General features: G+C 41.5%; 1 protein-coding gene across 2 annotated transcripts in view; it reads left to right on the plus strand.

Annotated features, from left to right (window-relative positions):
- Positions 1 to 601: 601 nt before the first annotated feature.
- ANTXR2 (anthrax toxin receptor 2) overlaps positions 602 to 25,787 on the plus strand; it is a 118,392-nt gene continuing 93,206 nt past the window's right edge. For both annotated transcript variants that reach the window (XM_010575470.1, XM_010575471.1), the window contains exons 1-6: positions 602 to 670; positions 3,674 to 3,745; positions 10,852 to 10,933; positions 11,958 to 12,065; positions 12,163 to 12,231; positions 13,072 to 13,152. In XM_010575470.1, coding sequence (XP_010573772.1) covers positions 3,681 to 3,745; positions 10,852 to 10,933; positions 11,958 to 12,065; positions 12,163 to 12,231; positions 13,072 to 13,152 — 405 coding nt within the window. In that variant the 5' untranslated portion in view covers positions 602 to 670; positions 3,674 to 3,680. The remainder of the gene's footprint in view (positions 671 to 3,673; positions 3,746 to 10,851; positions 10,934 to 11,957; positions 12,066 to 12,162; positions 12,232 to 13,071; positions 13,153 to 25,787) is intronic.

The raw sequence follows: 25,787 nt of genomic DNA on the forward strand, positions 1-25,787 counted from the left end.
GGGAACGTCCGCGTCGAAGCGGGGAGAACGGGGAGGCGCGCGGAAAGTTTTCGGCGCTTGGCCGTGGCCTCGCTGAGGGTCCGATACCTCTCCCCCCCACCCCGCGTCCGTGGAAGCTGTGGAGTTCGCGCCGAAGAGGAATTGAGCGAAGGTACGGTTTCTGACCGAAAGTACACGGGTGGACATTTTCGAGGCAGCCCGGGCGACCGGCAGCATCTGCCACCCCTCCCCCCCTCAGCAGCTGTTGGCGATCGTGTTTTTTGTGGTGAAGTTTGGACGTAGGAGATCGGCATCGGTACGGCCCGTGCTTGCGGGGGGAGCAGGGGCTGGGGGCTGGTAGAGGACCGATGCTGCTGCTGGGCCTCACGGCGAGATTGTTTGTGTGTTCTTCAGCGTATGCGTTTTGCCACGCCTCAGCTCGACAAATCGTGACAAAAAATCATAGGCAGGGACCACCGTGAGCCGGGGTTCGTGGTAACTTGAAACTGTTAGAAAAGCAGATAGCCCTGTATTGTCTCATTTCTCACTGAAATTGTCACCCTTTCTTGTCCGGTTTCCTTATATAAGACCTACTAACGTGCTTTTGTTTCCTTTTCAGATCTGGGAGTGTGGCGCAGAACTGGCACGAAATATTTGATTTTGTAAATCAGCTGACAGAAAGATTCGTGAGGTGCGTTTTCCTCCTTGTGACATCTATAATACTGGGATATGTTGGAAATAGCCCCATGCTTTTGTAAACTCAGCAGCTATGTTTCACAAACATGTGAAGAGTTTGGCCTCTACTGCCCAAATTACTGGAAAATACTGGAAACTTTTACTTCATTTTCTCCTGTTTGGAGCTCACTAAAAAGGTGGTAATGTGCACCTTTAAATACTTAATTTCTAAATTACTCTCAGAGGTAATTTGATGGTTTTTTTAAACTTTTTTTTCCCATAAGCCGCATGCCTCATTTCTGCTGGAGTACTTCTTGTATGTTGGTTTTAGAGATATAGATAAAGAAGGAAATCTGAATACATGGCTATCTATGTGTAACTATATGGTGCAGGTCAAAAGGAATGGAGTATTTTTCAAGCTCAAATGTACAGGAAGTTTATGCCATGTTAACAGTATATTTGTTGCACATAAATGTAATCAACTTTCTAACTGGCTATCAGTATTGTCTGGCATGCATCACTGCCACAGAAACGGCTGTTGTAAATACTGGCTAACTGTACTCTGTACAAACAGCTGAGGATTAGGGTGATCCAGCATTTTTCTCTAAAAAAAAGACACAAACACAGAAGTTGTGGTAGTTTTTGCTAAGGAAAATGAAGTGCAGTGGGCAATTACAATCTTGGCTTGCTAATAAGGGGATATAATGAGGCCTGCATAATTAAATATTGCTTACGTTCATCTTGTAAAAAAGCAAATCTTCTGTAAACCAAGTGGGTGACACAAGCTTTTGAAAGTTATTTTGTAACCTCTAGAATAAAACAAACAAACAAACAAAAGACCCTGAGGATACCAAAGCAGTACTTCTTTTCAGCGAGTGGTGAAAACATGCATTTGCCCCCAGTGAAAGGGAGGTGCTCGTTCAGTGGAAATCTTTCAGTTCATCATCTTTTACAGCCAAATGACGCTCCCTTTTGCAACAGTTGTTGTGTTGTGGTCTGGCTGCATTATCTGAAATAAAGCTACTGAGCTGGGCAGTTACTCCGCTGACCTTTCACACCGTAGGAGGATCACTTATGGCGCAGAGCCACACAGTCCAACCTACGAGCATCTCGCTCAGTGTCCTGCCGAGCTCTCAGCCTTATGTGGCACGAATGCTTCGCAGCATGACAGTTGTTGGGCTCTTGCGGGAGCCTGAACAGTGCATCTCCCCGTGTGTTTCCCTGATGGGGCTGGAGTGCCTCTGAAGGCTGATGAGGCTTTGTCCTGCCTTCAGGCCTCAGTACGCTTTCAGAATAGGGCATGGAGTTACTTGACCTTGCCCTTTCTTAAACTGAAAAGAGTGGTTGTGGGAAAAAAGCAAAGAACCAATTGGTAGCAGTTTCCTTCAGTCCTCACCTGAGGAATTAATTCGTGGCGCTGCATCTGCTCTCCAGTTGACTTGTCCGTAACATGCATGTCTGCAGTAATGGCGGCGCATGCTGATTATCTCGGTTCCGAAAGGCCTGCGCCTGGCAGGGCTGTCAGGTCTAATGGGTGTGTTCGTATGATCCTCTTCCATCGTCACAGTGTCTTGAGTCCTCGAGCGAGTGGAACAGAAATGAGGTGTCTTGTGAAGAGGACACTTCTGTGTTGTCCTAAAGACAAGTTATCTAAATTGTAAGTTTGGGGTTATTACACACAGAGAGATTCATCTCAAATAGGGAAGTCTCATGTTACTTGGACTCGGTGGTGACGTAATTATCAGAGATTGGCATTGCAAGTACTTGGTTTTTGTTTGGCAACTGCTTGCGGCAACCAAGAAGATTGATAATCCCACGTTTTAGACTATAATTGAATTTAGAGCGTCTCAGATTTTTGTATTCAGAGCCTTAATGGATAGACTGCAAGACTGGATCTTAAATCTGACATCTGTGCAGTTCTGTGCAAAGTCTTGCCCAGTACTTATATTTCTATGATGTCAATAATTTTAAGTTGCATCATTGACATAAGTGAGCTGAAAATGTATGGTCATTCGTCTTTACACATGTTATGTCTTTACTAACATTAACCCGATTAATTAATGCTGATACACATATACAGTGAATTATAAAATTACTGAATATATTGACACTGTCACGAATGAAAATTAAAAGCAGGCAGGAGAGATGTTGTTACAACTTATCTTAGGAAAGTTACCGTCTTGGGCTTCCAGAGCATCACTTCTTACGCATTTTCCACTGGTAGTTGGATATAATGCCTTGTAATCTTGTTGGAAGAGACAGGTGGGCTTCTTCAAAAAAAGGTTGAATTCCGTAATAAAATCACTTCATACAGTATTGCTTTTTATAATGACATTTCCCCAGATAGTTTTACGCAACTTGATCGTAAGTGTCGCAACTCTCTGTCACCAAAACAAAAACACGCTCATTCTGAAACAGTTTGTTCTGCTACTTTTTTAGAGATGAATCAGTGGGAAGGCACTGTTTCTTTGACTTCGATGAATTTATGACCAAAAAGCACAGTTTGAAATTTACAGTGTGTCAGTATCAACCTTTAAAACTGACTTTTGAATGTGTCCATGTTTATCACCCTGGAGCAAGAGTGTACCCTGAGTCTATGTCCCTGACTTATTTTTACACCAGTGACCATGAAAATATAAAAGGATGCATTACCTTCTGTACATTGGTAGATTACAACCTATGAAGTTCACTTTCAGTTGGGTCAGGTGAAATCTTCACTGTTAAGCTGCTAAGCTAAGACCTGCTAAGGTCTTGATCTGGAGTCTAGTCAGGCAAGAAAGAATAATAATTCTGCTACTTCATTCTCAAAGCATCTGGGTAAGGAGTAGATGGGCAGAAATCCTTTAATTCCTCTCTCATTCTGGATTTGTAGTTTGAAGGTATGTTCTTTGGAAGTTGGAGGATAAAGATGATACTAACGAAGCATGAATAAGTGAATGAAATGCTGTGCACCTATCTGTACATTTTTCTTCATTTGTCTAAAATGCTTTTTTTTTTTCCTCTTTCCCTTTTGTAAAAGCCCCAAGATGAGATTATCGTTTATCGTGTTTTCCACCCAGGCACACGTCATTATGCCATTAACTGGAGACAGGTTAGTGCACTGCTTTTTTTAATTCTCCATCTCCCTCCTTCCCTGCAAGGGCTCTTATCAAATCAGAGAATAGTAACAGATACTCAACAATAACTGATACCTTTAAGTGGTGCCCAGTCACGAAGCCTCTCTGCAGAGCTGGATTTAATTTTGTGAACATATCAATGGATAGCCTAGTGAAAAAGGAAGGAGAAGAATGATGGGAAATAAGTTCTCGATGTGAACTCTGACACCGCTCTGTAGAACAACTACAAGTAATGTTTTCATCTCTGCATGGCTCTGCATCTTCCTTGGTGCAGCTTTTGTGAAGCAATGTCGGTAGATAAGACTTCGGTATTTTTTCACGTCCAGGTAAAGAATACAATGGTAGATTAATGTTCCCATAATCTTATATAAGGTAGGTGTTTCATTTTGTATTTTCAAATCATGACTTCAGAATCGGTTTTAGATGGTGGAGTTGGTGCCACTTGAAAGGTGTGAGATCTTTCTGGCACTGTGATGATCTATGGATGTGCCTGAACTCTTCCTTTTGGTGGATGTTTTCAAAGGCAAGGGAATTCAAGGCTGTTCACTCTGATTTCTAAAGCAAATAAGGATTAGCAGCTAGGATAGGTCAAGGACAGGTGGGGGGAAACAAAAGGAGAAAACCAGGTAGAGAAGAGGCTGTTGCAAAATGAACTACTAAAATAACAGGAATTGGAAAACAATGTTGTGGAATCAGTGCTTTCAGCCGAGAACAGTTGCACTGTTGTCAGAGTCCTTCAGTATCCTTTCAGCCTTGTCAAAAACAACACAACCTCCTCCCTCGCTCTCTCCCTTCTGTCCAGAAGCTAAACACACTGCACAACATTTTGGATTTTGAACGTGTGGATAAGCCGTTTAGGAATCATTTTAATGAACTGTGGCAGGGTGGAAGTGAGGGAGTCCTTCCTTTCTGCTCCCTTTAGTGGAGTGAATACAAAATGTGGTCTGCCATAGTCAATTAGTTTACTGTGTGTTTTGTTGATTTTTTTTAAATAATACATAATAGAAAGTACAAGACTTCCTGAAGAGACCTAGCATTGGCAGCAGACAAACGTGTCATGCTGCAAAAACGTATGCTGACATCCTAGAAATAGGATGTCTAAAACCCCAATTCTAAGCCCCTCCTGTTTTACCATTTAAAGAAGTGGTCTGACTTGAGAACAGCCAAGTTTTCGCTTCCCCCCACCTGGACTTGGATACTGGATCTGCTTTCTGTGGGGAGAGACAAGGTTATAAGCCATTTTTCCAGATGGCTTGACAGAGGTCAGGAGAGGACACTTAAGCCTGTTGTGAGGACTGCTGAAGTCAATGAGATCCTTTCTCTTGATTTCAGTAGGCCCTTAATCCCTGTCAGTGGCCTATGCCTTATCAAGCATGGAGAGTCAGCACTGATAGCATTCAGACCACTTGGAATGCTTGGGCAGAACTCTGGAACACTGCCATGGAAACACAAGCGTCTTTTTCATTGCATGTCTGTGGCACACTTTAAGCCATGGCAAGAACCATGCTTTTCTCGGAAGCCTAGGAAGCAGGCTTTAAGCATTCCTTAAAGCATAGGAAGAACCTTGTTGAGTTCGTGTGAGTTCCTTTGTGGGACTTTCTTTTAATGCAGTTAATGCATCCTTTAATGCTGATGCTTTTGTGAGCGTCGTAGGGGAAAGGAAATTACTACCCTTTTTGTTTAGGAGGAATTAGATGGAGAATGAAGAAGGAGATGTTAGTAACTGTGACCACACGTACACAGGTAAGAATGGATAGATACAGTTGGAACAGCTGTTCTTTTAAATATTAAACAAGTCAACAGAGGAGAATCACTTAGAATGTCTAACTCCCATTGTTCCAAACAGAAGATGAGGACACCAAGTACAGTGCAGTTTTGGGGATGGGTGTGTATGTGTGTGTGATTATGGGATATTATGGCCTTGGTTTGTTTATGTGCATTTTGGACTTGCAGGGATTTTTTTCCCATTGCTTACTTGCTAATTCGCAAACGTCAGGAAACCACAATTCATTCCCAGCAGTTAGTGCAAAGTAGGGAAGTCTTTTTTTGTTTTGAAAGCCTTAGGCTTATGATTGTTTGCACAAAGTTCTTGCTGATTTTTACTGCATAATAAAGCTGTGGATATAAAGAAACCCGCACCATAGCGCCGAAGCCCCCAGATTACCAAATACTTTGTGACTATGAATAGAGCTGTGTGAATAACTCTGGAAACAGAAGTCACTGTTAACCACAGTACACACAATGATACAATAAATACATAGAATAAAAATAACACCCAGATGGAAAAGACTTCTCACAATAGTTATGTCCTATTTTAGAGAAACATGTTTCCCCTGTGAAGTTTAGCTGGAAACTGTATGCTAAGTGGTAAACAAAGATTTGTGCATTCACATTTGGGGCTCAGTTTTGCTACTAGTTTTGAAAAGCAAGTTGTTTGGAAAAGTGGATACACTTATGAGCATCGTCCAGGTGGCACAACATTGTCTGCATTCTCTTTTGCTGGCCTGTATGCTGGCCAGCAGAATTTCAGGTTTCTGTAAACCTGCTTCTGCAGCATTTGACTGATACCCATGGCCAGGACTAGGCCAGTTGACTCTGCTTAGGTGAAACTCCTGTTGGAACTAAAGAAAGATTATATTAACAAAGGGGGAAAAATAGGACACTTAAGTACCTGGTACATAACCAACTGTACCTTACTGTGCTTGTCCATAGACTGGTGGAACACTAACTGTTCCTTTATTGCAGAGACACATGCAATCTAGCAAGACGTTTATACACTTTGAGCCTCGGTCATGTGAGCTAACCCTACACTTTGGTTCAAGCAGCTTGCCAAAATAGAGCCATCTGCAGAGAGCATGTTCTACTGAGCGTGTAAAGTACAGCAAAGTCAGCCCCTTACATGTTTTCCATCTGGAGCCTGTGCAGGAGGCCTGAAGTATGAAGCAGAATAATTATTAAAGTTGTACTGAGCCCTCTGTAGCATTTGAGAGGTGTAGAAAGCAGGAACGTCCTCCAAATCATGCATCTGAGGAGGCTGATGTGCAGGGTTTGATTTCATCAGTGTGACGGCTCTGACTGTCAGGGATGTAACCATCCCTCTTTTTGTTAAACAACACTTTTTTCCCCACCTTTTGTTTCACTAACAAGTTTGTGTGTTTTCCTGTTACTATACTTCCTTAGCAGCAAAATCGAAGTACCTGTTTTGTTTGCCTTTATTTGTTAGAGATGAAGTACGTTGCCTTGCAGGCAGATAGCCTCATTCCTGATGATAGGTACATGCTCATTGGGAATCATGATTTCCCTACCAGCGCTCGTACTCTCAACACACTGAAAAATGATTCAAGATTCTAGCACTTCAATAGGTAGAATGCAACATGGAAAAGAAATAAAGGATACTGTCCCCCATCCAGAAGAGCTAAGAACACCACTACTTAAAGTTGCATAGATACTAATGGAAACTCAGTGTTTTGTGCATGGCTAGCCCATGGCCCAACTGAATCAGCATGACCTGAGGCTTACGTGACCGTTTCAGCTCGTTCTAACCTCTGTAGCACTAATGTACAAGCACAAAAATTTTCTCCCTAAAAAAAAGCAGGATTTTAATGGTATTTAAGACTCAGTCCTCAGGCATACTTTGCTTTCCAGCAAGTATAAGCCTTTCTTTGTATATGTTGAAGACGCATTTATTTGTTTTAAGGCAAACTATTGTCCCTGTCTGTTAAGTGTTATTACTCTCAAAGACAGTCTCGTGTCTGTGAGAAGCTAAGGTGGCTTGTGCTTTGTAACTGGTCTGTGGGTTTATCGTTGGTCCTCTCAAACGGGGGTGCGATCTACATTCTGTCACAGTAGAAGGAAGTACTACCTGTCTTGCGCTGCCAGCGAGTGCTGGCTGTGGCCCTGTATATGCAAGGAAACAAGGCAATGCCTTAACATCATCAGTAGTCTGACCGCTTGGCTACCAACACTGTTTTTAGCATTGTGTCAATTAAACTTACTTAAAGCTAGAAAAAATACTGAACAGTGATGAAAACAGTACCTGTTGTGAGTTGCCTAAATAAAAGCTTGCAGCTTGGTGCAACAGAGCTTATGCAGAGAAACGTCTCCTGTAAACTGGTGATAGTTGCCTTGGTGTGATTTGAACTCGGAAGGGCAGTTACCTTTAGACCTGAAAGTAAAATCTGAATTGTGGAGTATGCTCAGGTGAGGGGAGCTCAGTACATTTCAATTTATGTTAAATCGATTTCTTCAGTCAGTTGCAAAGCTGGGCTGCTTTGTAATCTCTCTTTACTAAACGGTCTGTTTTCAGTTCTAAATTTAGTTCTGCAGTGCCCTGCCTTGGGGAGACACTGAAGGTACAAGACAAGCTCAGTGTAGACTTTGGTCTGTCAGGGAGCAGTACTTGTAGGTCGGCCCGCATGCCTCACAGCAGAGTTGGCACAGCCTCCCTCACAGCAAACAAGCTCTCTGCAGCTGAGCTGTTTAATGCTGGTGCAAGGTCCTGCTCTCAGAGGTACAGCACAGCAGAGTTCCCCAGAGAGGCAAGAGCTGTGGGTGCTGCCGAAGCCGCCACCACCAGAACCTCTCCTGACGTCAGCCGGGCTTGGATTATGCCTGCAGCCCCTGTTCATGGACTAGCTGAAAAGAACCCACAGAGCAGAACGACAGAGAGATTGTAGCCATGGTTGTATTTGTCTGGCTGCTGCTGGAAGAATTATCTGAAATAGTTACAAAGCTTAAAAGAGAGAACAGACAGGGTAGCTATTAAAAATTAGATGTGGCTGTTGTAAAAAACAGAGATGTGATGCAGTGCATGTGCTGAATGGGGAAGAAATATTAAATTTGTAGTCATTCAGCCCAAACACAGACAGGCTGCAGGTTGCTGATTTTGGTTTGCTTTTTCTACCTCCTGCCATTGTCTGACTTAAACCGTGAAGCCAATGGCCCTTCAGCCTTTATCACTGTTACTGAACTGTATTGGGGTAGTGTTCAGACACCCAGACTGAGGTCATGGCTCTGTTATCTCAGTACAGATGACTTTTAAAACCAGACCTTCTCTGTAGATTTCTGTTGCTACAAAAAATTATTACAGAAACTAGAAAAAGGAGAGTTTTGAGAGCACTGAAGAGCGGGAATGAGGGCTTCAGAGTGCTATGGCTGGTTGACTAAAGAAAGACCCGTTACCAGAATGGTTCAGGCAAATGTGAGCTCCTGTACCCACCCTCCAAACTGCCTGGGTGCGAGTTTTAGCAGGATTGAACTAACCTCTCCTGCTGTCTGGTGGGGCTCATTCGCTGGGGCCCCAAGTCCGGCACTCACATTGGCCTTGTGATATCCAGACCAGGACTCGCTCGTACCTGACCAACTTGGAGCAGGGGTGGGGCTTGTTCACATCTGGCTGGGCCTCTCTAGTACAGATGTGTCCCAAAGGAAAGAGATGATGACTGATTAAATGCAGCTAAAGAAGCACATGCTGCCAAAGATTTTGCTGGAACCCCTTGTAGGCAGAGGCCTGGAAACACCAGAGATTTTTCTGTGACCGGGTCACAAGGCATTTTAGATAAATAAAACTGAACTGACTGTACAAAAGCTATTTTTGCAAAATGAAATCTGTTTCAGAAAACTGGGACTTCAGTTGCTGCTTGTTTCTTGCCAGCAGAACGCTAACGCCTGTGATGTGCTGCCACTCATTTCTGGCAAGCACTAAGTATGTGGTTTATAATCTGCATTCATACATAATCAGTTTCAAGTTGTTTCTATAGATGCTGCATGTAAAATATTTGGATCAAACAGATTGTATTATCTTACATAACTTCTTCTTTTCCATATATGCAATGCCACATTTCTCTCTTCTCCCCCTTCTTCCCTGATTGTATCAATGTATCAGTTGATCCTGTGATTGGGAGCTTATTACAGCTATGGATTGTACTTTGGAACAGAGCTTCTAAACATAGAGAAGCCCATCAGTGGAACAAATGACTAGTGGGTGGCATTCAGGCAGAGCGGCATATGCATTCTTTCTCATTTCGTTTGCCCTAAGGAAAGCTTTCACGCATCCTGCAATGTATTTTCCCTCCATCTCCTCACCCCTGCTGGTTTCCTCTTTGTCACCTATGTCTGTTACAGTGTTCTATATATTCTGGCCCAAATTTTGTCCCTACTTAGTTTTTACTTGTCCTTCCCTAGCATAGCTTTCCATGGGCTTCACTGGAACTTTGCTTGCTTAAGAATTAAGAGCTTCCAGACTTGATTCTTTAGTAAAGTGTCTCTGCCTTTTTTTCCCCACTCATACTGATTTCACTGGAAGTAATTCCTTTCGTGCCACCCACCAGCTTCTTCAGCCTTATCATCATAGTTAAGTGAGCATCGAGCAGTCAAAGATGGATTTATTTAAAGGCCCATGAGAAATCATGGCACAACCATATCCTCCTGTTAAATCTACGTGAACTCTGACCTAAGTGTGATGTATTGTCAAAGGTCACACAGAAAGGTAGTGATAGCCAAAAATTTAAAAACCTATCGTTAATCCTAGTCCTTTTCCTTGGATACGAGAGCTGTCTTGCAAATACTGCATTTGCCTATTGAGACTTATTTTTTAAGAGAGAATAATTATTGCAATTCTGTCCTACCCCATTAAATACCTGCATGTTGACCTCGAAGATTTCTCTAGATATAGAACTGCTGTTTTAGAGGATTTCTTTTTTAATTGCAGGGTGATTGGAAGTAAGTTGTTTAATTGAGCAAAGTAGACTTAATATAACAGAATTTCCACTGGGCTATTGAGTGCCGAGGCTTTGCCACTTCTTTGCAATATCTGCTCCGTCTGAAACATTTTACTTGATTCTAGCTCTTTGACTCACTGAGGCATATTGTGTTATTTAGATCTAAAATATCTGTTACCACAGTGCCGCTTCCGTTGTGAATACAAAATCTGCCTCCACATGGTATCTCAGCTAAAAGCTATATTTTACAGACTTTGATTTCAGCTCTCTTTTATGACAAATACTAATTTTTCCCCTCAATAAGCTAACTCCTTTCCCCATTTCAAATCATGCTAACAGTCTCTTACTTTTTTTGTTTTCAGAGAGAAAATCAAGAAAGGTCTTAAAGATTTGGAGGAGGTAAAACCAGCAGGTGACACATATATACATGAAGGATTAAAACAGGTAGGCTTTACTCATCTTCTTGCAATCAAAATACCCTCTGTTCTCGCCCTTTGGATAACAGCAGCAACAACCTGTAACATAAATGGACTGACTGTATGCCTCAGTCTGTTACACTCAAATCTTTTTGGTTTCCTAAGTGGTCCCAAGATTGCCCAGATACTATGCAAATCCCATGCAGAAGATTAGCCATCACAGAAAATTGCCATATGGAATTTCTTTGACTTGATCCTTCGCGGTAAAGAGCGGTTGTGAATTTAACAGCTAACACGGCATACCAATTACATGGTAAATAGTTAAAACCAGCTTTGTAGGGCTCTGAGTCTAACAGTGCCTTCTAGAGCATGAGCTTATGGAGGGTTTACTGCACAGATCAGCGTTTTCAAGACAAATGGCCTTAATTTTGGACTATCTCAGTTACGGAGTTCCCAACTGCTGTATTTTCTTGAGACGTACAGTTAAAGTATACTCTGGGATTTTGCTGAAAGACTCGGGCCCTGAAGGTCAGGATCGAAGCTTTCACTGTTATGGATGGAAACTCATTTTCCTCCTTTATGCCTATGGAGCCAAGTCTGAAATTGTGATCTGCGGGCTGAAAAGCTAGGCAAACAGAAGTTTGTTGCCATTTAAAAAAAAAAATATTTAGTTTTAAGCCATTCTTTTTACATCTTGGAACCTACTGACTGGCATTTCAAATCTGGGGGTAGCGAAGGAAACCTTGTGGTGGATCTAAAGAGAAGTGAGCTTCACAACTCAGAGAGTATCTGTCCTGAAAGAATCAAGTGTTTCCAAGGGTTGATCAGTTAGTGACCCCAGCACTTTGGAGGCAGGCTCACTGGTGACTGGAAAATACTGATCAATGATTTCTTTGTTAGTAGTGACTTAAAGGGAGGCAGAGGATTGTCACGAGAGATGGGTTTCAAGATGAGGCTGAGTGTTGTTTCAGAAGCTATATTCACTTAGAAGATGCATCTTGGTAAAAAGTTCAGGTGTAATTTTAAGCTGGATAAATATTTTTTGTTTCCAGGCCAATACACAAATTGCGAAGCAAGGAGCCTCAAGGTTTTCTAGTATCATCATTGCATTGACAGATGGCAAGCTGGATGGTCAGATTCCCTTGTATGCAGAGAAAGAGGTGAGCGCTAGGTGAAAATTCATGTTACATTCTGGAGAGTTTGGGTGTTGCCTGTTGAATGAAAAAATGCTTATTCCTCTCTTCTCTTCTGGGGCAGGCAAAGAAATCCAGGGAACTGGGAGCTAGAGTTTACTGTGTGGGTGTCCTTGATTTTGTACAAGAACAGGTAAGAACGTTACTATTTTAGATTACTAGGCAGTCCCTTGTCACAGGGCTTTATACAGTTAATGTTAAGTAATACAGAAATTAATTTTACTTACATTAGGCAGTATAATGTCTTCTCTGGCTCAGGAAGCAGGCACTCAGATGTGTACATAGACGTAAATAGAATGTGTGGGTGTCACTTCCATTGCTGAGAAGGCCCGTTGGAATTACCCTTGCTAACTGGAAGCTGCCAGCAGGAAAGGATGCAGGCAAAACACCTTTCATGAAGTTGGCAACCAGATTCGGCTACAGGTCGCATGAACAGAGTAGCTATAGACAAGCGTCAAGCAGCATGTATAACAGCCTTGGGATAAGAAAAAGAAAGAAGGATCCATGTCCTTCATTGACTGAAAGCTCGTCCAGAGTTGCTATGTCCTAATGAAGGCTGGAGCTACTCTTGTACCGTGAAAGTGACTTAAATGGAGAAGTATACGAAAGACTCTTTACTATAGAAGGCGTGTAGAAAGGCTTTTTAATGGAAGGCCGAGCAAAAAGGGAAGGTAATTGTAGGAAGAGTTAGGAAATCACTGCAAAGATACAGGCCCTACAAGGTTTCTTTAATGTGGTGGTCTGACACGATGGCTAGCCACTATACCACTTTGTTAGCTGCAGTCGGTTGTAGGAAGTCCTCCCATTTAGAAAAGTCCTAGTTAGCGGTGAGGGAACTCAGAATTTTCCTTCTCTTTGCAGAGATGATGTCAGTTGTTTTTAGACATCCATTTACATTTTAAGGGTGAAAAGCAGCGTGACGAATTTAGTTTGCAAAGTGATTCACGTGTTTGCACATGTTTTCTCTCCAAAGCTTGAAAAAATTGCTGACACGAAAGAGCAAGTCTTCCCTGTCACTGGAGGATTCCAAGCACTTAAGGGGATAATCAATTCTGTGAGTATCAGGCAATAAGCTTAATATTTCCTAAAGATTACAGCATACTCCCCAGTCCCACTTACTTTTCCAGGCAGAACTGGTTCCTAAATCAGTAATTGCAATATATTAAGTTCTCTCCTCCTTATCTTAGAGACTCAGTTCTGTAAATTAACACTGCTTGCCACTCTTGCAATTATTTATGTTCAGACCTTGTGTGGAGTTTGAGGACTCCGTACCAGTGCGGTGAGTTTGAAGGGGATGCATTGATGAATGGCTGCTGTAGGTTTAGTCTGAAAAAAATCAGGACTGTTACTGCAGGAGAGTTGAGAACAACTGGTTAAAATCATTAGGAATGAGTGCAATTTAGGAAATTGCCCAAATCTTTGTATACAGAGAAGCATTCTTAATACATAATTTCTGCTTGACTATAACCACTTGTTTTCCCAGTAAGCAGTAAGACTTTGAGTTCCTTTTCCTCAGCATGCCATGAGAAACTCCCATCAGTGAGATGAGGCCATTCAACTAATGACTCTGACTGGCAAGAAGGGATCAAAGCAAGAGGAGCATTTTGGTTGTGATCAGTGGCTTGACAGGATTTTAGCCGTGTGTCAAGAGAACACCTTTGGTTGTGGGGACCTGATTTATTTGCATCATCTTAAACTAAAGGCTCTATGTTTTATGCAAGGTTAACCGTGCTGCTGCTGCATGTAGGCAGCAGAATGGAAAAAAGCTTACTGTCACAAGTCAAGTCAAAGCCAATAATGAAATCCTTTTTCTGAGAGAGATCCCACTATAATTCATTTCCCTTGCCGCCTTTTTTTTTTTTTTTAATAAAGAAAGGATACTACTCACAATACACGCTGTTACGCAGTCGTGAATTTATAACTTCCCTTGAATAGTGTGGTTTTTGTGGAAGTTAATATCATAATGAAACAACTTATTTTCCTTCTTGTTGCTTAAATCAAATGTAATTTCAGAATCTTCCTTGCACATTCTTAAGAGATATAATCCACCTTTTCATGTAGTGACATTTATTTTCCTGAAAAGATAGTACACCCCATGTGGTACTGCTTTTTAAAAATCTCATTCTATGCCATTTTAAAGACTTAAAAGAATCAGCTATCCTGCTAGTGCAAAGCAACGCAACATTGAAGCCGCTAGTGGTAGACTTATGAATAAAAGCTGAAAGTTTAACCCCAGTTGATTATGTTAAGTTTCCAAGGATACTGCATTTCAAAATGCATATGTCAAGATAGAACTAGATAAAGGACTAAAGACATTTGCGTTCGGAGTTTCCCCTCCAATGAGGGTCACTGACCTGCAGATTGGACCCTTCCAAGGAGTCAGGTTTCTCCAGTCTTCTTCCTCTTTGATGCAGCAGCAGGAGTACGATCGCTTGAGATTTCTGAAGAGCTCAGCTTGAGTCGTCTGTAATTCAAACACATGGAAGATTGGCATAACCTGTAGGTTGTCCTGTTATCCCCCATTCTCAGCTGAGGTATTTTTGGGCAGTCTCTGGCTAGTAGCAGTGTCAGTCTGCCTCTTTTATACCTCCCAGGAGCTTCCAGGCACCTTCACTTTTTTGTGGACAGAGCAAGGGAATCTTTTCTGATAAGATCTGGCAGGTGGTCTTTGCACAAGCCTCAGTCCAGCTTCTTCTGGCACTTGTGAAAAACCCGAGTGTAAAAATCCCAAATTTGTGCCTATCATAGCTGTAGAGCAAGAAAAGACGTACATAATGGCAGCACCTTGTTTTAAGATAATGGCTTAGCGCTGACAGGGACTGTACAGAAAAAGCAAACTTTAAGGACACTGTTCTACAGCTTGAATGCATTGCCTGCTTCTTTAAGCTATGACTGAATTCCTGAATTGTTTAGGATTTTATTTAACAGACGGGAGCTGAAATAGGCGTTTCAATGCTTGGCTTATTGCATATTTCTGTCCATAAAAAGACTCTTATGTTGTGGCTGCCGGGGCAGTGGAAGATGTTTTTCCTGATAAATAAAGGAGCATGAGAAGGCCTTTCTGATAGGAAACATACCAACTGACTTCAGTCTTACCTGCATCAGTCTCATTTGTTGAGATAAAGGATCAAACAAAACCAGTTAGTACTAGTGATTTGATAGCTCCTGAGAGCTTTTAGAGGCTTGAATATTGTTTACAGCTTTCTGAGAAGCACTGAATCTAACTGGAGTTTTATTTAGCTGTGAAGGCATTTGAAACTCCCCTTCTCTCTTCTCTAATAAGCACATTACATGTATTTGTTGGAAGGAGCGGGAGAACAATACCCCGCCAGCACCTCTGTTTTATTGCAGAGCGTGGATGAAAGTATCCATAGGCAGGGTTTTTGGTGGTGGTGTTGTGTTCTGTTTTTTGTGTGTGTGCGTGCTTTTTTTTAAATGCACGCGTGGTGGCTACATTAACGTGATCTTTTGATATGCTGTAATTATAACTCAATTTTCTTTGAGGGGGTTTTGACTGATAGTGCCAATTAATTCTCATTGCATTATGAAATTGATAAGCAGATCTAATTGAACATGAAATAGTCACAGTTTTCCTTTTTATTTGCAATTATAAATCCATTTCAGTTTGCAAGTTAGCTAGAGAATGCAGGCTCAAAGAGACACTCTGTCGTAAAAGGGAAAGCTAATTTCAAAACAGATGAAAATGAAATGCCCATGTCACAAACATGCAGAAGTATTGCTTAAAGTGTGGTATCAAAGGTGCAGTTGTGAAACCCTCCATGAACATCACTGTTGAACACTTATTTAGAAAAAAATACACTGTTTACAGAAATGGTAGTGACCCAGCAATTAAACCCTAAAGCAAAACTACAACACAAAACCATTCAGTAGGAATGATGGGAGGAGCTGCTCAAAGCCTCCAATACATTTGTCTCTAAGGGACTCAGCTGCAAAATTTTTTGGCTGCTACGTTGTTATACTTGTATCAAATTCCAGGAGAACTGAGCACTTAATCTTCATGTGTCAATGGAAAAAAAAAGTGATGAGCTTCATCATAGAATATCTGTTAGAACCTGCTTCTGCCGTTGTTGGAAGCCTAAGCAATTATTCCAATTTATTTTCTTTAGACTGATACACAAAATGTGTTTAATTGTGGCCAGGGATTAACAGTCAAGACAGTTGAGATTATTTAGAGAAATAGAGAAAACCTAGCTCAGATGTTGAAAAGCTTGCATTGTGTTTTGACTGCCTTCTTAGTTCAGATAAAATCACAGTGAAGTGAGTAAGGATTTAAGCATCGCCATGCTGTGTTGTGTTTCTGTTGAATAACATCAACTAATGATTCAAAACTCTGTGCAGACTTCTGTGAAGAGGCGACCGTTTTGTGAAGTTTTCAGCTCTTCTGGCATTGCTAATATCTAACTTTACAAAGCAGTAACTAAACAGCGTTGTCAGGGTAAATAAATCTAAGCAAAAGTCTAGAGCTTAAAAGAAAAATGCTGAAGGCAAGTTATTATGCTATCAGGAACATTACTGATGTAGTTTGGCTGATAGTTACATGGAGCGTGGCCTCGTGAGTAAGTCATAGCAGTGTGAGCTGTAAGGGTTTGGAAGTGCACAGTTTGCATCACCATGTGACAGTTCAGCACTACAGAAGACAATGAAACCCATTCTTCTTTGCCTTCCTTTCCTATATATGATGTGAGCTGTTGTTGTTGGTTTTTTTTACCCCATTTGCTAAAGAACCATTTGGGAATGTATCATTTACATTGTTAGACCTGAGTCTGTCTGTCATAACCAAGATAGCACCTTCCTGCCTGGCTTCAGGGGGACTGTTGGTGAGGCTGCACATCTCTTCATACAGGGGTGCTGGGCTGTAAGCAAGCTAACTCAAGAGTGCCTCACTTGCATCTGACCAGATATGGTCCTGAACCAGCACTTTAATCGGGAGAAACTGTGGAGACTTTTTGCTTATTAAATAGCTCAGTCAGACTCACAATTTGGCTAAGGGGTCAGTTTTTGCGAGGTGACTAGAGACTGTGGGGCTGACAGCCTTGAGAAAGTTGGATAGTATCTCAGGCATCAGGTAAACTCTTCTTTGTAACGCAAAAAACCAGTACTGGACTCCCTGTCGAGGAGGGGTGCAGAAGATGTTTGTATTCATAGAAGCAGGAAATGTGGCCGTTCTGAACACTGCTCATTTTAGCTGTTTGATCACTTACGAAATGATGAATGGAGGAATAATGAGAAGCAGCAATTACATTAAGGAGCTGGGAGCCAAGGTGCTGCTACCACCTGAATCAAACACAGAGTCTTTAGACAAGACAGTATCTTTCATAAGGCTGATGTTTCTGTAATGTTCCCATAACATTCTGCTGTAAATCAGTATGATGTTTTATTTGCAATTTTGTCTGCAATTTTTTTTCATGGTTTGCCTACTTTCATGGCATGTTTCTGTGTCTGTGGTTTGCACAACTTAGCCAATCTGAATTGCTTTTGTGTGCCACGTTCTGAAAAACAAATCCTGTCAAAGATCCCTGCTTCCCCTTTCGCTTAAGCAAACACAAGTCCTGCTGATTTATGAGTGAAACTTGTCTGGTTGTCTCTGCAGGCAGAATTGGACAAGGCTTGTGCCTTCAAAAGTTACATTAATGGAACTCGCTTTAGTAACATTATTAGAGTGTGTGACAGTTCTAAGTAGACTTAAACACATTTTTATACTGAAGTGAGTTGGCAGCACTCAATACAGGAAGTTAAAATATATTTTGTACTTAGGAAACCTTGCAGAAAATTATCAGATAAGACTACAGGAACTGATACATGCAGAACTTAAGAGGAAGTAGTCAGTTTAAAAAAAGTTCAGTCCAGAATTGTTTTGTCTTTACTTGTCACAAAATTTCTTAAGAATTCTACCTGAGAAGGATTACAAATAGAATCATTAAGCTCTCTTTTTTCTTGCTCATTTTGTAGGTGCTCAATTCTGAATTGTTTATTTTATGTGGGAAAACCACCCTTAAACATAGTGGACAAAAAAAATTCATGGAGACATGCAAGCTGAGCCGTTGCATCACCTAAAATATTTTTAACTGAAGCTAGATGGTCTCCAAGTTGGCTGAGCCCCTCAGGGAAAAACCCTCATCCTTAGCATAAACTTTTAAGTTTGTCCAAGAAAAGTTGTGAATTCATAGATAATATTGCAACAAAATGATAGACTCTGTAAGTCCTGAATGTCAGTATGGACAGCCCCCCTACAGCTGTACCTTGACTACTGCATTCAGCTCGGCAGATCTCACTGCAGGGATGGTATTAAGAAACCCTGGAAGAAGGTTAGCTAACAGTATAACTGTGAGGGGAGAGGGACAGCATGGCAGGAAGGAATGATTCTTGAAGAACAGAGCAATACATACATCAGAGGTTCTTTTCTTAGGTGGAGCTTTTTTTGTGAAAATGCTGGCACTGAAGTGAATAGCACCACTTGCTACGTGGTACCTTACCCCACATGATGAGATTTCTCAACATCTACTCAAGTATCCATTCCTCGGTGAAAGGGTAACCTGCAGAAGAAGAAACCTCAGTGTTTGTAGGATGTAAACTCCAGGGCTGAAGTGGAGTGAACTTAGAACCATCAAATGAGCGTTCCTAGGAAGAGTAAAATTGAACAAAGGTTTAAATGCATCGAGGGTCCTTAAAAAGCAAAATAATATTTGTAACATACCCAGTGGCAGACTCTTGCTAAAGTGGTATAAGCAGGTAGTGCTATAAAGATCTCACTGCCTAATTGTAAAAATTCTTTGCAGTAATACTCTTGTCGATGATAGAGGGAAATCTGCTCCGCTTGTAAAGAACAGGCGGCAAAATCCCTCTAGCTTTCAGATTCATTTGAGCAACAGTGAAGGATATGTATTGAATATCCAGAGGGGTTCCATGTCAGTTAAATGGTTCCTGTATCAATCACTGTGCATGAGAATGCATTCCTACCTTTTAAGTTACATGGGTTGGTGACAGCTAGATCAGCAGGGCCCAAAAGGAACCACTGTGCAAAACATACGTGGCAGTGGCACACTCAATAGCTCTCAGTGCTTGACTAGTCACTTCTCATCTTCAATGTGGTGACATTCAGTGTCATTGTCACTTGTACCCCAATGCCTCAGCAGAGAAAGGGGCCACGCAGGCTGTTGAAAAGAGTTGGTGAAAAGCAGACCTGTACCTGTGTGCCCTATAGTCTAACAAAAAAAAAGTCAGCAGGGGAAGAGAGGCATGGGGAGACAGGTACAGGGAGAGAGGTAAGTGGCCCATGCTGGACAGTGAGTCGGTGCCGGAGGGGCGAAAAGAATGAAGTCTAGCGAGTGATAGTCAGTTATGTTGAGGTAGGCAAAAGCTGTTTCATGCGAAGAACAATTTTAGCCTTTAGGTTATTTAAAACTTACTGCAATGACTTTACAAAAATGTGCCCCAGCCTCTCTCCGTCAATCTGATGCCTTCTGCTGTAGATATGCTATCAGCAGCACTTCCTTGGCCTGACCTGGCTTTTGCACTGAGGTGATAGTGAATTATTAAACTTGTACGAGTCAGTCAACATCTCCCACTCTTACCTGCTGTAAGGCAACAAGACAGGTCAGCAGAGTTCATATTTATGGAGAATGGGAAACTTAACTGCAACCGTTAGTGCTCCAAGGTTCGATGTTCTGGTAAATAAGCGGTATCTCTAATGTGAATGTTTACTGAGCTTCTTCTGTCTCAACTGCTTGTGTCTCAGTGGCCAAGTTATAGTAATCAGGGACTACCTTATTTTAAAGTAGTTGATACTAATGCCCTGAGCCAGCTCAGCTCACTAGAGCTGAAATTCCTCCCTAGTCTACCTTGCTTAGAGTACGCTGAGTCTGCTCCCTGTTTTTTCCTTAAACCGTGACCCTCAACTGCAGATGAGGGGAGGAGGGTCAGCCAATTGACTGCATGCTGTTAAGATTTTTCAAAAGCAAAATCAGCTTAAACAGTTCATTATCAATTATACATCAACTTAATTGGATCATTTCCTGTAGGAACAAAATATGCTCAGTTTATGCACTGGGAATCCAGGAAGCGAACTATTAAAGATGGGGGGGGGGGGGGGGCAGAAATGCAACAAGTTATCATTAAAAGAATTATTCTGATTAAATCAGTCATCTTCTTTAATCCCCTTGGATGGTCTACTACTCAAGCTGCACTGGGTGCAAGGTTTAGAACTAACATTGGGCTATGTTTTCCATGCAATTGAGACCGAGTAGATAGTTTTGGGAATTACTGCATGTAGTTGTCAGAAGGAATCAATGGCCTGGAATAGAATGCTTTCTGCTCTACCCTTCACTGCTGTGCAGCCCTTAATTTGACATTCTCTGACATATTACAAACCATATAATGTTCTCCTGGAGAACAGAGAGCTTGATAAGCCAGCAACATAACTGACATGGTTCCAGTTTGTGTGAGCATGCATGTGCCTTGTGATTTGGATTTGACTTGTCATCTATCCCTGTGTGGCTATCAGTTCTGTTACATAAGGGATGCTGTAAAACTTGCTTAAGATGAAGCACAAGTCCAAATGAAATATAGTGTTTCCTTAGCAGTAAGTTGATTTGAGCCAGATTTTCCTTACTAATTAAAAAATAAAATAAAATAGCCCAAACAACTTTTTTCCTGCTATGGAAAGTAACAGTTTGTCTTGATTCTTATTTACACTACTTGATAAGTAATGGGTTTAGGGTTGGTTTTAGTAATTTGGGGCTAAAGGTTCTGATGCTGTTAAAATACACATCTCTCAGGACCCACAGTTTTGTCATCTACATTTGGTTTGCTCAGTGACTGCAAATGAGGTGCTCCTTAGACATGTAATTAGAATATTCTCACTAACCTGACACTGCACCAGGCTTCTCTCTGATGGTTATTTTATGCAAGACCATATGGCTCAGGGATTTTTTTCATCTAGATAGGGGACAGGATAGCAACCCCCCCCCCCCTTTACCCTTGCTCTTTGTCTACGGCATTGCTGAGCAGTGTCAGGAAGTAGGCTGAAATTGGCAGTGAGTTGTAGTTAAGAGCACAGATGTTTGGCAGCAGATAGAGCACAGATAGTTTGGCATTAGGTATTAACTGCTGTAGTTCCTTTGCCTTGGCTTTGTTGGAGAGAGGCATCAAAATGGTGTTTCCTGTGAAAGCAGGTGTTTCATTCCAAGTTACCTTGAATTGATTGTCTTCCATCTAGTGTGAGGTGGCCCTGTTGCCTCATTGCTTACCGCACAGCTGAGCGCTGGGAAAAAAATGGGAAGTCACAGGGCTTGCTTTAACACAGTTAGGTACACATGATGTGGAACTGAGCCATAGATATAATATGGAATCTCATTTTGCATATGGATCCCTTGTTTTGGGGCTGTTTTTTTTATAATACTCTTTTTTCACTAAGTTGGTATTACAATGACATGGACCTTGTGACACGAACTGAAAGAATAAAAAATTTCACTTCAGAAACAAGTAATTAACTTTGGGCAGTTTAAACATTAGTTGGTATATGGAGAAGCTGGCCTAGAGCCTAAGGTGTGCTGTGAAGGTGCTTCTAACTTAAAGATCCCAAGTATGATTAAGGTTACTCAAGTGTAATCAGTGAAATCAAGGGCTCTACTTAGATTCATTTTCTCTTGTAACCTACTCCAGCTTTTTATCTTTAAAGCCTAACTCCACCACAGTATAAGGGGGCACAACTCATATTCAGGTAAAAAAAGCAGCAACTGATGAATAAGAGAAACCTGTAATGATACCGGCATATATACAGCCTAAGTTTTTCACCACCCTGATTTCACACATGTTCACTTCTACATGCTGTAAAGTTCAGTGAATTCAGTATGAAAAATACTGATCTATGGACAGTCAGCACTTCATTCTCTAGAACAAAAATAACAAATGAGTCCATTAAACCAATTAAACATCTCCTGCTTCACTTCCATTTCCTTTTTACTGCCTCAGCAAGAGTGGAAAATAAAAAGTTTTAAGTTACAAGAAAAAAAAAGAAGCTGCCAATAGTACTTCTAAATGACTCATAGAAAAATAAAAACACATGGAAACATGGGTTAAGCCCAGTCCTAATTCAGCTAATCAGCACAAATGAAGCAAAATGATTTTAGGATCTAAAGTAAGCACCTGTGTAAACTCAGTTTTGATAGGTTCTGCTTGATTCACTGCAGCCAAAGAGGCTGCTAGCCCAACCTAGCTCGAAATGACTAAACCAAACAATAGTACAAAACAGTTTTCGTGACGCGTTCTTCAGAGGAGCTTTGCAGCTCTGAACTGGGATGAAGCTCAAGAAGATACTAACTTACCAGAAAAGGGACTAACTCAGGAGCCCTGTTCGACAAGCTCAGGTTCACACAGCTCCAACCCAGCGTTTACAGACTCCATTTATGCATGCTGCTATGCCTACCACTTAAATAGCTGCTCCCCAAGCCCCAGGTGTACAGGTGCGTGGCATTCCCTGATCAGCTCTTAGTGGGAGCCAAAAGGTGTAGGCAATCCCTAATCAGGAAACAGCCCACAGAACTCGAGTATTACAGCTGACAGTCAAAAGAGCCTTTGTCTATGTGCACAGATCCAACTGAGACTAGTAATACTAAAGGTAGTTTTGAGTGCTTGTAAGTTATCAGAGCCCTCTCAGACGCTGTTTTGTGAGTTAGCTGTAGTGCGTGCCATCTTCCCTTTCTGCTACCCTTTTTTCAATACATTTTATTGAATTAAGTATCTGTATTTAGCAGTAGCAATTACAAGGTTGTAGGTTTTCCACTGCATCTTGATTGCGGGTGGAAGTAAAGGAGCTGCAGCTCTTGGCGATGCAGGTTTCATGGTTAACTGAGAGACACGCTTGGCACAGTATATGAGGAAAAGCACATCCTCTTTGCATGTTACACTATGTACGTAGCTTCTCCAGTTTTAATTATGTTTGCACTTTACCATATTTCCTAGATCTGCTTTCCTCATGGTTGGTTAGATTTTGCTCACTAGGTGTTGTGTTTACAACATCACTAGAGAAAATGATGAATCCCACATGTGGAAGGGAGCAAGGAAAGAAAAGAAGGCGGAAGTCTCCACAGAAAAGCCACTGTCTTGAGTTTGCTGTTAGACTAGCATTTAAGTTTTTTTTTTAGTGTTGTTTTGCCATCTTTCTGAATTGTGCAGTGCACATTTTGCAGTGAGTGTACGCATGACTGGCTGGCGGAGTATCAATAGGCAGTGCTTCAGTTGCAAGCTCAGAGTGCAATGAGCAGGAGCTAATACTGCTGTAAATATATTTTTGCACAGGGACTGTGGAGGTGATCATATTGCACTGTCAGCATGTTTTGCACATCTTGCCATACCTGAGTACAATAAAGAAGATTATTTTTTGAAGGCGAACATTTTTTTCCTCTTTAAAACTTGGTTCTGGAAGTAGCAAGTTAGATGCATTTGTTTGATTACAGTACATACACTTTTGTTCACGGAACCATATTGTCTTCCCCTGTAAAGAGTCAAGCCAGCCTGGTTTGGGATCGGCTTCCAGTGAGCAATGATGTAAACAAAGAGGTGCATGTTTGAAATGGAACCGTAGGGAGCAAAGGCCACCGGTGAGTCTGGAAATCCTTAGTTGTTCCAAAATATTAACATGCCAAGTCTGATCAAAATGTGTCAAGGAGCTTTCTTCTTCCAGCAGTTCACGGTTATACTATTCTTTAGCAGGAAGCCAACACCTTGCACGTCCATATATCATTTTCTACTTTCAGAACAGTAGACTTAAAATTTTTTATGGCGGTTCAATAAAGAATCCAGCTGTGCTGACGACCTGCCCAAAATCCTGAACTCCGCGTGCAGTTCCGGGGAGGAACAGATGCCATGCGAGTTATGATTTATGGTGCTGACTGCTGCCAAAAACTTTTGAACTGCATACTGGGGCTAAGCAAAATCGAATGGTGCTGTGAAATAAATTGACACTTAGCGTGTTTTGTTAATTGTTCACGTACAGTTGGGTTGCTCGTGGCTCGTTAGTACTGCATTGTTCTCACAATTTCTTGGAACATGAAATTCATTAAAGTGCTGGAAGGGAAAGTTGTTGTTTTAGCCTGCATGTAACACTGTACCGCATGGTACAGCTCTGTTCCACAGTATGTTCTGAGTGTATGGTAGTCAAAATACTTAAAAAGCTGCAGGAGCCACACTGCTTTACTGTTTAAATTCTGAGAACTTCTAAGAGACAGTAGCAAGGGTGAAAAGTGAGTCACAGCAGAGCTAGGCCCAGTCTGTGACAAGTTAAAGAGGTACTGGAAGATGCAGAAGACACGTTTTCTATTGGAAGAAGTGTTTGCATAAAGCAGGGGTGAGATCTATGACAAGGCAAAATTTATGAACAGAGCTGGAGTTTTCAAAGACTGTAAGCACTAGTGAGCCTTATGTCATCTTGTTGTTTGGCTGCCTTTTTGCAATTTATTGCAGGGACATGTGCCTTTTCTATGCTAATGGAATTAGTTGCGTAGGTATATGGTTTGTGCAGCTTAAATCTAACAAAACATGATTCTGTTTTTCAATTCAGACACGTACAGGTCAGAAACTGACAATGTTTCTGTAAAACATCTCTAATTGAATTAAATGTTTATTGGCAATAAAAATGCTAAGCCTCTTATTTAGGAAGCGGGCTGGGAAGTTTATGTGAGCTTTCGGGAACCTTCTACTGGGAATTGCGTAGAAATCCATGCCACTGATAAGGATTGATATGGATTTTAAGTACTGATTAACAATCAGGTTGTTCAGAAAAAAATTCGCTAGGTGAAAAGTGGTCCCAGACTTTATCAACTTTATAAAGTGGATGGACTTTGTACAACTGTTTTAAGAAAAATTTACATGTGTACTTGTTTGTGCCTGGGGAGGATTAAACTTATACTGAACACAAAACTGTCGGTGGCTTGTTAGCCTCTGAAATAGCTTGAGAGATGGAGATAGGTGACAATCAGACAATGTAGGACTTAAAGAGAAAATTTGAATGCTAGTTAGCTGGTTCAGGAGCTAAACGTTTCTGGTTCTGGTTGCTGCATGCTTTGCTGCTGTCAGTGAGCTGATAGAAAGCGTTTGACGGTAAGAGTTGAGTACATGGAGACTCCTCTAAAGGGACAGAGCCTCGAGAGCTGTGTGTATGGCCAGATTCTACAGGACTGCTGTGGAAGGAAGCTGAGTCTAATTTTCTGTATGGGACATCAAAGCCTTGATCCAGCAAGGGACATCTTTAACTGGAAGCCAGGATCTCATCCCACTGTACTGAACACATTATTATTATGCTTAAAGTTAAACATGCAGATAAGGAATGTGATAGCTGGCTCACAGACAGAACTGGGCAGTCCAGCAGCTGATTTACGAGTGACCTATTCAGAAAAGAAAAGCTTGTTTGGCCAAATAGAATCCAAGCTTAAGTTAGTGAGTTTACATCAAGGGTGAATTTGCTTTTGAGTGCCCATGGGATAACTCAGATACCTTTGTTCTGATAACTTCTGCTCTCAGAAGTATTCTGAAATGTTTAACTTGCATTACTGAAAAATGCTATGGAAACCGTACAGTATGCATTCACTTAATGGCCATAAGATGTGATTTCATTAAAAGCCTTAGACGCTCCTCTGCCTTCAGCCAACCCTCAGAAGCCATGCTGGGCGGTGT

This window comes from Haliaeetus leucocephalus, unplaced genomic scaffold (assembly GCF_000737465.1).
Source record: "Haliaeetus leucocephalus isolate CR32 unplaced genomic scaffold, Haliaeetus_leucocephalus-4.0 Scaffold484, whole genome shotgun sequence".
Classification (NCBI taxonomy): Eukaryota; Metazoa; Chordata; class Aves; order Accipitriformes; family Accipitridae; genus Haliaeetus; species Haliaeetus leucocephalus.